Source organism: Capra hircus, chromosome 25 (assembly GCF_001704415.2).
Source record: "Capra hircus breed San Clemente chromosome 25, ASM170441v1, whole genome shotgun sequence".
Classification (NCBI taxonomy): domain Eukaryota; kingdom Metazoa; phylum Chordata; class Mammalia; order Artiodactyla; family Bovidae; genus Capra; species Capra hircus.
Window position 1 is genome coordinate 36,937,564 of NC_030832.1, and position 10,461 is coordinate 36,948,024.

At 62.3% G+C, this 10,461-nt stretch overlaps 1 protein-coding gene across 3 annotated transcripts; it reads right to left on the reverse strand.

Annotated features, from left to right (window-relative positions):
* NYAP1 (neuronal tyrosine phosphorylated phosphoinositide-3-kinase adaptor 1) lies at window positions 1,081-9,329 on the reverse strand. Of its 3 annotated transcripts, none has more exons than XM_018041020.1 (7): window positions 9,222-9,329; window positions 7,826-7,977; window positions 5,965-6,323; window positions 3,996-5,513; window positions 2,925-3,140; window positions 2,608-2,717; window positions 1,860-2,117 (listed from the first exon to the last, which is right to left on the reverse strand). In XM_018041020.1, exons 2-7 carry the CDS (start codon window positions 7,891-7,893, stop codon window positions 1,860-1,862), a joined length of 2,529 nt encoding a protein of 842 aa, XP_017896509.1. In that variant the 5' UTR covers window positions 7,894-7,977; window positions 9,222-9,329. The 3 variants fall into 3 exon arrangements, with proteins under 3 accessions (XP_017896511.1, XP_017896509.1, XP_017896510.1); XM_018041021.1 differs by lacking the exon at window positions 9,222-9,329 and adding an exon at window positions 8,933-9,097; XM_018041022.1 differs by lacking the exon at window positions 9,222-9,329 and having other exon boundaries at window positions 1,081-2,117; window positions 7,826-7,893.

Below are 10,461 nucleotides of genomic sequence, written 5' to 3' on the forward strand. Positions count from 1 at the left end.
ATAACAAATAGTCTGATGTGCTGATTGTCATTTCTGTCAATATGCATGAAAAGAAATACAAAACTATTAAAAGTTTTTCAAAATGTTCTTCATATCACTTAAAAGACGTCTCTGGTATCATCCATTATATTTTTGAATCTCTGATCTAGCTGGTAACAAACCTGAATATTTGCCGTTGTTCAGAATCAACATTCTTCCTCAAAGTCCCTCTCAACCCCACTTTCCATGGGTTGTCAAGCTGACCAATTCCTCAGTCATCTGAGTGCCAGCCTAGGGCTTCATGGATTCCCCCTGTAGCTCCTTGGTCTCTAACTGGAAGATGTTTTCTTTCAGCTGCGTCTTGCCATCTGTCCCTTGCCCGCCATTCTCTGAGACTCTCTTTGTAATCATCCTCCCTGGATTCCTTCTTGAGGACCAGCCTCTTGGGCTTTGAGGCCCCTCTTTCTGCACCAGCTTCATCAAGGTTGACCCACTGCCATCTGCATATTTAAACACAATTGCTGCCCCCACCCCAGCCCCGCAGACAGTCATGTTGTGAGCTTGGGACTTTCTCCCTGCTCATCCAAACCTTACCTGTACTTTTAGGTGCACTGTGCAGGAAGCCTTGTCAGAAGAGTCCAGCCCTCTCCCTCTCTTAGTCCTGGAGCATTGTCAGCAATCTCATGCCCCTGAACAGACTACAAGCTGCTGGAGGGCAGGCTTCAGTCAGAATGTTCCTGCTGCCTTGGCACAGGGCCAGCACACATCAGATGCGCAGTTAATATCTGTGGAGTCAGTGCACGGTGGCATTCCCAAAGACTTACCTGCAGCTGCACCTCTCCCGCTCACTTGCCATAATAACCCTCCCTGCACAACCTCCAGCTCCCACCAACCAGGGGCAAGAGGGAAAAGAAAATAGGTGTAAAAAAAAAGGCGGAGCGCACTGAAATATAAGAAGCCACTTCTAGGATCGTTAGTCTTTTAATATATTATTTCTGAAAAGAAAGGAATTAAAAAAAAGTTCCTGACATCTCTTCTGGGTTTTTTTTGTTTGTTTGTTTTAATTTAAATAAATACCCTGCCCGCCCCCCCACCCGCGAAAATTCCCCTCTTTCCCCATCATCCCGCCCATCCCTGGTGCTAGACCCTCACCCTGGAGCTAAATAAGATGCCCGGTTCGGAGCAGGCCAAGCTCACTACCCAATACTGGCGACCGGTAAATACTGTGAATGAGCCCTCTGGCCCTCCTGACTCGACTCTCCACTCTTACAGCCCCTCCCTTCTGCGGCCCCACTGCTCTCCAGACCTGTCTGTCCCTGGCTTGGCGGGGAGTGGAGGGGGCGGGGAGGGCACAGCGTGGATGGCGGGGCCTCTGGGCACTGGGGAGAATGCCAACTTGGTTCCCTTTACTTGCCCGCGATTCCCCACTCCTTGTTCAGGAGTGGATCAGACGGGCCCAGAATTGTCCACCAGACCGAAATAAACAACAAAATAATTACCACCTCCCCCACTCTCTAAGAGAGCCCCTTCTACCTCTCACTCTCTGTCCCTCGCTGACCCGACCCCCTTTCCTCCCTGACCCTTCCCTCCTCCCCCATGCTGGCCTGGGGTGGGGAGGTCTACTTTGCTCAGAGGGGAGAGCAGCAAGAGGCCCTCACTCCCAACTTCAAGCAACCCCTCCCTCACTTTCCTGGGGTTTGCGGCTTGGCACCCCAGGCCGACTCCCCGTCTCTGGGGGACGGGGGTTAGGGTGGAGGGCAGCGGGGGCTTCTCCCCGGCGGCTCTCTCTCACCTGGTCCTTAAAGCGCCCCTCTTTCGAGGCCAGTCTCCGGGAGAGCCGGGAGCCCCGCCCGCCCCTGGGCCCCGGCCGCCCGCCCCCCTCAGATGGCCGTGTCCCAGAGGACCGTGTGCTGCCGGCGGCAGGGCGGCGTGCCGGACTTGCGGGGCTCCGGCCCGCGCCGCCAGCTGGGGAGGATGGGCATGCTCTCCTGCTTGCAGAGGCCGCGGTCGGGCCGGTGGCGCGCCTTGATCTCCTTGCACACGCAGCGCTTGCGCTCTATCACCTCCAGCAGCTTGCCGTCGCGCTCGCGGGCGGGCTGGGGCGGCAGGGGCAGCGGCAGCGGCAGCGCAGGCTGGGTCTGCACCCTCTCCTCCCGCCGCCGGCCCCCGACGGGGTGGGGTGGGGGAGGATGGAATGAGGGGGGTCAAGGACCTCAGAGTCACCAGGCCCCGACCCCACCGCCGAGACCCCACCAAGATCAACGCGTCGCCCAGAAACGAGTCTTCTCTTGCCCCCAAGGCCTCTTGTCCTCTCCCCCTGCCCCCTGGTGCCAGGGAAGGCCTGTCTCCCCCAGGAAGGGCTTGCCTCTTAAAAACTGTCTTCCCAGTAGAACGAATCCTTCCACCGCGGGAACGTCTTTTTCTAAAGGCACCAAGGCCCACGGCGGCCAGTGGTGCCAGCCTGGCTACCCACGTTCACCCCACCCCCTCGTTCTCCATCCATCCGTCCCTGTCGCCAGTGAGTCTGTGCCAAGGCCCCAGCCTGACCTCTCTCCTTTCTTCCCACACCAGGGTCTTCTTCCCTACCTGCTTCACAAAGAAAAAGCCCAAGCCCGTCTCCATCCTCACCTGGCTCGGGGCATCCCTGGGCTGGCTGCAGGGCCGGGGGGTGTGGAGCGCAGCCTGCCGGACTCCGGAGGTGGAGGCAGAACGCCCCAGGCGGTAGCCTCCAGTGAAGTCTGAGGCAGAAGATTGAGGGATGAGAAAGGAAGGGGGCACCAGGTTCCCCTCTCCCAACGCCCTGAGGATAGGAGAGGCCCCGTCAGACTGACCCTAGCCTCATCCAAGGAGGGGATGAGACCTGGTATTAGGGTTATGGCCCAGAACCTGGGTCCTGGGAGATTCCCCCAGCCCACCCATCTGTGTGCGGGGGCAGATGGTGTCACCTCCGTTGCGGTGGCAGGCGGGGAAGGTCTGGCAGGGTATGGGCAGCGCCGTGCGGCCTCCTCCTCGGTCCCCTCCGTGGTGGATCCTGGCCAGCAGGCCCTCTGCCCCCTGGCTCCTCACCGGGATCCCTGATGCCACAGGGCCTCTGTCCTCACGCTCCACCTTGCCTATACCCTCAGCACTGCCATTCCAGGCCCGGGCACCATCCTCGATCTCTGCTGGGTAACAAGGAGAGCTCAGAAGCTGTACAATGGGAAGGGTCTTGCTATCCCCCCAGCTACACGCACCACGACCTGGCTGGACCAGGACAAAGAATTGCCCCGTTGCAGGTCACAGCTGGGAAGGCAGGGCCCCGACATCACACTTCACACACACACACAGGAGGGACGCCAGCCCTGGCACCACCCCTGAGCTGAGAATTGTAGCTATTTACTGCTGCCAAACCCTTTTTGCTGTTCAAGGGGTCTCCCCTACCCCAGCTTTAACTTCAGAACCCCTCCAGCCCCCTACAGGGCCGGAATGATCTCTGAAGCGGAGAGCAGCGGAGGCTCTTCCCTAGCAGAGGGGAGAATCCCAAATTCTGAGCTGGGGTAATGTGAAGGGGGGCCTTGGGGGAAGGGCTGCATGTGAACTAAGCTCATCTCTGAGTAGGCCTGGCAGAGCATTGCGTTGCCAGGCAACGGTAGGGGCCTCCCTCTCCTCTCCCTCCTGTCTGGATGGGTTGCCATGGTAACAGCTGGGAGGCAGCTGTGTTTAGCTCCTCGTGTGCGCACACTCACAAACACACACACCCCTGCAGCCCAGTGGAGGGAGGGGCAGGGAGTAGAGCGGGACAGGACCGGAGGAGGAGACCAGATCCTGCCCCCTCCCCACTCCAGGTCTTCCGGCCCTGCCAGTGCACACACGGGGACCTCAGCCCTTCAGTCTGCTGCATGCCCCCATCCCTCTGATCTCCCAGAAAAGTTCCCAGTTCAGGACAATAGGCTGTGGCTTCCAAGTAACCCCTTCAACACCTCCACCAGATCATCACAGACATCCCCCGGGCCTCCCCATTCCCCCTCCTCACTCACTGTCCAGCTCCTTTGCCTTCCTCCCTCCATACAGGACCTTCCGCTGCAGAGCCCAGCCTGCCCCAAACATCGAGGCGCCCATCTCCTCTTCCTCCTCCTCTGGCGTCCCTGCACTGGCGATGACGTGGGCACAGGAGATGCTGGCAAAGGCCCCCCCATCGGTCCCTTGCTCTTGCAGCTGGATCTTGACCATGGGGGACGGAGCTCCCATCCCACAGCCCTTATTCAGCACCCCCCCAGCCTTGAGGCTCTCATAGGCAGGGGGTCTCTTGAGCCCAGCTACTGCAGCTGGGTAGGTCCAGAGGGGGGTCAGGGGGCCTGTGGTTGGATCCGGAAGGCTGTGTGGGGAGGCCAGGCAGGCGCGGTGGTGGAGAACCCCAGCTGCTGCACCCAGAGCCCCGCTGTGGGGGCTGGACTTCCCGGGCACAGGGGGCCTCGAGCTGGTGCACAGCATCCCATGGAGGACTGCGATTTCCTTCTCCGTCTTTGGCTCCCCAGCACCCAGGGGCGGGCCAGCTGGCAGGACGGAGTGCGTGGTCACCTTGACTGCTGAGTACACCATGGTGTAAGACACGGCCTTGTCCTTGGGGGCGCCGGGGAGCAAGGCAGCCGGGGCAGGAGGGGCTGCTGGCGCCCCTACCGCCTTGGGGCAGATCATGCTGTGGGAATTGGGGAGCTCCCGCTCCCCCCGGGGCTGGCCAGAGCCCTGGGGCGGCAATGGTGTTGAGTGGCTCCGGGCTCGGCCCGAGGGTCCCAGCAGCAGCAGGTTGGCAGCGGGAGGCGGAGGCGGTAGGGGAGGCGTCTCCCGCTCCCGGGCAGGCACTTGGGGAGCTGGGGTGGAGCCAGCTGGCTCCTTGGAGTGGCAGAGGACCGGTAGCCTCGAGACCCCGTCCCCGGGGGTTCGGGAAGCAGACTTGGCTTGGGGGAAGGCCAGGAGCGGAGGCCGGTGCTGGAGGAGGTTGGGGAAGGGCGGGGGAATTTCACAAGAAGTGGTCTTGGTGGGCGTGCCATCCCTTCGGCTCGGGAGGGCTGAAGCTGGCCGGCGGTGGGTGTGGGGCTGAAGGGCGTGAGGCTGGTGTGGCGTGGAGGCTGCAGTCAGTGCAGGGACCCCATTGGCCCGGCCTTCCCCGGGCTCCTCGGGCAGCGGGTACTTCATCTCCTCATAGATGGCCTCACTCTCATCCGAGTCCGAGTCAGCGCCAGCCGGAGGGGTCGGGCCCCCACCCCCCAGAGGGGGCCCCGTCAGGCCTCCTCCACTCCGCCCTCCGCCCTTGAAGACATCGCCCACCATCTCGATGTACACGGGCTCTTCTTCCTGGGCGCCCGCCTCAGGGTCCCCGGCCACACAGGAGCCCCTGCTCAGGCGCTGAAGGGGCAGGTTCCCCCCTCGAGGGGAGGGGGCTGGGGGACAGGACTCATCGAAGGAGACCGACAGCTGGGTGTTGGGGCTTCGCCTGGGCTTCTGCGGAGGGACCTTCCGGCCGGACTCGCGGCCCTCGGGGGTTGGCTTCTGAGAGCCTGGGCAGGATGGGAGAGAACGAGACACCAGGCTCTCAGTCGGGGAAGGAAACGGGGAGACCCACTGTGGCCTCTTGACTCATCTGCAAGGATGAGTCCCCAGCTTTCCTCAACTCACAGCGCCAGTGGGTTCCTTTCCTACCAGTTGGCCTTGGCGCCTTCTAAAGAACTTTCCAGAGTCTGTAGCTCGCACCCTCAATTCTGCCCCCCGCCAACGCCCTTCAAGGCCCCTCTTTTCCCAAGAATGAACTTTTCAAGGAGCTTTTCCTGCCCTTGAATGGTTCATCTGAGGCCCTTGCTAAAAAGAACCCCCCCCCCACATTCCCTGTGAGAATGGAACCTTCCACTTCCTGGGTTCTTCCCTGAATGAACCCTACAGGCAGGCCTCCCCCGGCCCGCAGTGGATCTTCCCGGTTCCCCCTGGCTGGGATGGTGGGGGCGGGTGTCTCACCTGCTTTCTTGCTGGGGGGCGTCTCTGCCCCCGACCCGGCCATGCTAAGCTTGGTGCTGGGGTGCCTCCGGGGCTTGGCCGGGGGTCTTCGGGTGCCGCCATCCTCAGTGAGGCCCCCGCCGCCCCCGCCAGGCCCGCTCCCCACACTGTCCATGCTGCCCACCGAGTGGCAGGACAGGGATCGAGGGGCCATGGCGCTGCGGCAGGGGTGGGGGGTGTGCTCCTGGGAGGCGGGCATCGTCATGAAGCCCATCCTGAGAGAGCGGCGCAGCGAGGCGATGTCCCGCACGCGGACACCCGGCCCTGGGCCAGCCCCGGGCCCCGCCGCCGGGCCTGTGGGAGCCACCTCCTTACTGGAGCTGGGGAGAGAAGACCCAGGGGGAGCAGGGGTCGGACCTCAGGCCTGGGCCTTCCGCTTCTCTTCCACCTCAAGAGCGAGGAGGAGCGGTGGGCAACCCTGGGGCCTCCCAGGGAGGAGGGCGGGGGCCGGGGTGGGGATGGGGAGAGGTCGGGGAGAGGTCGGGGAGAGGTCGAATCCCAAGGCCCTGAGAAAGGGAAGGAGACTGGGGACAGGGATGAGAGAAGAGGTGAGCCCGTGTGCAGGGGGACGTCCCTGGAGCTGGTGGGCCCCAGCATGGGCACCGCACATGTGGACGGCTCACAGACGGAGAGAAACGCTGGCCAGGGCAGCACAGCTCTGCATGGCACATGCACCTGCCGCCCGAACTCTGTTCCTTCTCCCTCTGACACGGGCCCACGCCCGGCCTCTGGCCTCCCCTCTTGTCCGGCTGCTGCTGCAGCCTCCGCTCCCACACCGAGTGGGCGCCTCCTTTCCCAGGCCCAGGCTGTACCGCCCGCCGCATCATCAGAGAGCCTCCCCCGGCTGATCTCTTTTTCCTCCCTGCCTCTCTCTCTCTTTCTTTCCCTCTTCCTCCATTGTCATCCTCTCTCTGTTACCCTCCCAGGCTCACCCCAGTTCCCTTTCACTGTCCCTGAGTGTGAGTGAAAGGGGGGCGGCTGGCAGGGAAGAGGGGCGAGCCCTTGTGGGGTGGGCTCTCATTAGGGCCCTGTCTACTAACCCTTCATTAGGGAGAGATCACTGCAGTGATAGCTCTGATTAATCTAATTAACAACAAGAATTAAACTCCACAGTTTCGAGGGGGGAGAAGGGAGCAAGGAGGTGGCTCTGACTCAGGCTCCAAGAGGATGTGCCATCAATGGGAGTGAAGAAGAGAAGGGAGCAAGACGGAAGAGGCCAGGCGCCAGGTCCCTGGGGGGACAAGGGAAGGGGGCAAGCAGTGTGTGGGGGGTGTCAGTTCCAAGCCCTGCCTCTTCTGCAGGGCCCAGCCTGCATGTCCCCCACTACACACACACACACACACACACACACACACACACACACACAATCCTGTCACTGGGAAGGGGCCAAGTGGATTGTCTCTGGTGCCCCTCAAATGACTCCATCCTGGACCATGAGGGCAGCAGGGCCTGCCCCTTCCAAGGTCAGGTGACAGGGGAACCAAGAGCCAGCCCCATACTGTCAGAGAGGAGATCACAGGCCAGAGGTGATCAGGAGGGAGTGACCTGGGCCTCTGGGGATGGGGAAAAGCCAACAGGGGGCCCCTGAGCCAGAAGCCCCCTCAGAGGCCAGGGCAGGGGCTGGAGCCAGGAGCCATGAGCAAGACAGAGACAGGGCGTGTGCAATTCCAGCAATTCTGTACTGAGCACAGACTCTGAGATCAGACTGATGACCAGGCTGCTGGGCTCAGGAAGGACAGAGAGGGATGTGGCCCAGCCGGGTTGGGGTGGGGGAGAGAGGACGTGGGACAGGAGAGGGGGCGCTCTGGGGCTGCAGCCTTACCTCCTCTTGGCCTCCTCTTCCTTGTGCTGCCTCCACTCCAGCTTGGTTTTTCGGTAGAGGAGGTTCATGTCGTGGGGCAGGAGGTGGGGGCTGGGGGGCCCTGCTCAGTGCCACCAGGCCCGGGGGGCGACCCTCCCTGGGTCCCGGATCCACTTGGTGGAGAGGGGAAAGGAAAAAAAGAAATATGTGGGGTGGGTCGGGGCCAGGAATGAATGAGAGAGAGAGAAAGGAGCAGAGATGTGACTCGGGTCCTCAGAGAGAGGAAAACAGATGCAGGCACAGAAAACCCAACTCCGCCTCCAGGACCCACAGACAGACAGACATGTATAGAGTCACACACCCTGACAAAGGTGTCAGAGCCACACACACACTCTGGAGTGATCAGACTGATACAGCTCCCCATCCTGTAAATCCAGCCTGATCCACCACTCAGACAGGCCCCACAGACCTACAGCAGCCCTGCAGGCACACAAACACACACACAGACGCCCAAACCACCGGGTCACGGCCCCATCTCTACAAACAGAGGACCAGACACACAAACTGACATAGGTAAACACAACCTAGATCAGCCAGACACAGAAACATAAACACCCCGACACACCCACAGCACACACAGACCTCCAGATACACACAGATCGGCTGCACCGAACTGGACGTACCTATAGACAAGGAGTTATGCCGGGGCCTACTTGTCTACACTGCACCCGGCTGGGGAAGGGGGAGACAGTCAGACTCCCTACCCCTTCTTGGGACCTGAAGCTGGGGTTGGGGGGGGGGGTTGTCATGGGGGCAGGGCGGGGACGCTGGAGAAAGGGTGGAGGCACTCTGAGTTGGGCACCTACAAGACCACCCATCCATGTCTCTCCATTCCCTGCCGACCCCCTCGCCAGACCTGTGCCTGGGGCCGGGCTTCTATCCACCCCTATTCCTGTACCCTGGCCCCTCAGCGGCCGTCCCCGCCTCCCTCGCTGATGGCCCAAATCACCTTCCTCCTCCAGGATCTGGGAGGCTCCCGGCTTCCTTCTCCCAGTCTCCGCCCCTCCCTCTCACCCGGGGGTCTCCAGTCTGGCCCCATAGCTGCCTTCGGAGCGGCGGCCTCCATACCTGCTCCGGTTTCCCTTCCCCCAAACACACTCTCCTCTGCGCCTTCAGCCTCGCCTCTCCTCCTGGGCGCCCCTCCTCACTGCCGTCCTCTCCCTCCCCTGTCTGTTCTAAACCTGGTCGGCTTCACCCCCTCTCCATCCGAAGGCCCCAGGTTCCCGGGCACCCCTCCCCTTCCCCTTGTCCTGCTACCCTGGGTTTCTCCGTCTCTTGCCCCGCCACTCCTCCCTACCTCTTGTCCCCCCATCCCACCTCCCGGCACCAAGCCTCCCCAATTTTTACATCACCGTACCTGGCTTGCCGGGCGCCGGCCCCCCCATGCCGGGCTCCGCCCGGAGCTGGAGGAGGGAGGAGGAGAGACAGAGACCAGGGGGAGCCGAACAGGGCCCTGCCGCAGAGACAGCCCCGCCTCCGGGTCCGCCCCCAGACCCGCCCCCGGCCCCAAACCCACCCTTCCACACCCTCCAAGGACGGAGTGGGAGCGGCGCGGCCGCGCTGTGCTGCTAGGCTGGGGTGGGGGGCATGGAGCCAGCGGAGCCCGCGGGGGGCAGTCGGAGATTTGGGGGACCTGGAGCCAGCCCGCCCCGCTTTGGGGCGTCCGCTCCTCGCCGCCCCTCGCCCCTGCCCGGCCGGGCCGCGCTGAGTTCGATGTCCAAGGCCCCGGCGGAGCAATCGGGGGTGCGGGGTGCCGCGCGCAGCGGCGCCCCCCAGCGGCGGCCCGGGGCCTGCACACACGCGCGTACCCCGTGCGCCCGGCGCTCGCCGGGTGCGCACCCCGCGTCCGGCCGGGGCGAGGCTGCGGCTGCGGGGCCCGGAGTGCAGTGAGGCGGCGAGGCCGGCAGGTGGGGCCGGTTTCCGGGCGGAGGGGCTCTGAGAGTCGGCAGCCGGACCATCCGCGTCTTTGTCCAGCAGGGGGCGTGCTCCCTTGTCCGCGCGGCGTCTTCCAGCCGCCCCCCAGGTACAGGAGGGCAGCGAGGCTGTTTCGCTGGGTGCTCATCGCCTTATCCCTGCAGCTTCCCAGGAGTCCAGACCTTGTTTCACCGCCTGGGCTAACGTCTTCTGCCCATCCGCCCCCATGGCCCAAGTCATCCTCCCAGTAACCTTTGACTCCACCAAATCATGAATACAGCCTTGTAGGTCGTAAATTGCCCCACATTTAATAGAAGGCATTATAAATGCCCCTGGGAGAGTTAACTCATCAAAATACGTAACTATGGTTTCATATTTACACATCTTGGTGTGAATGAACTTTTATCTATTCACTCAACGAACATTTCCACAAAGACCATCAATGTCCCTGGGACTGTAGACACGGAGGAGCCCAAGTTGATGCCGAGTGTCTGAGGTGGTGGGAAGGGGAGGATTCAAAGATAAGTTTGAATAGTTTGTAGCTAGTCATCGCGGAAGGAAGGAGGCTCTGGGGGCGGAGCCGCGGGGCTGTGTTGTGAATTTTGCCAGAGGGGAGAGAGTGGGGTGAGGGGTTGTGTGGGAGGCTGCTTCCTGGACCTCACCACTTGGGAGGCCTCGGGATC

What these genes read in the sequence shown, in the direction of transcription:
- NYAP1 (XM_018041022.1), bottom strand. Translation starts at nt 7,893, where the DNA reads ATGAACCTCCTCTACCGAAAAACCAAGCTGGAGTGGAGGCAGCACAAG. An exon ending in GAAGGCAAAGGAGCTGGACA is followed by an intron (nt 3,141 to 3,995) that starts GTGAGTGAGGAG and finishes GTTACCCAGCAG; the next exon opens with AGATCGAGGATGGTGCCCGG. An exon ending in CGCCTGCCACCGCAACGGAG is followed by an intron (nt 2,718 to 2,924) that starts GTGACACCATCT and finishes CTTCTGCCTCAG; the next exon opens with ACTTCACTGGAGGCTACCGC.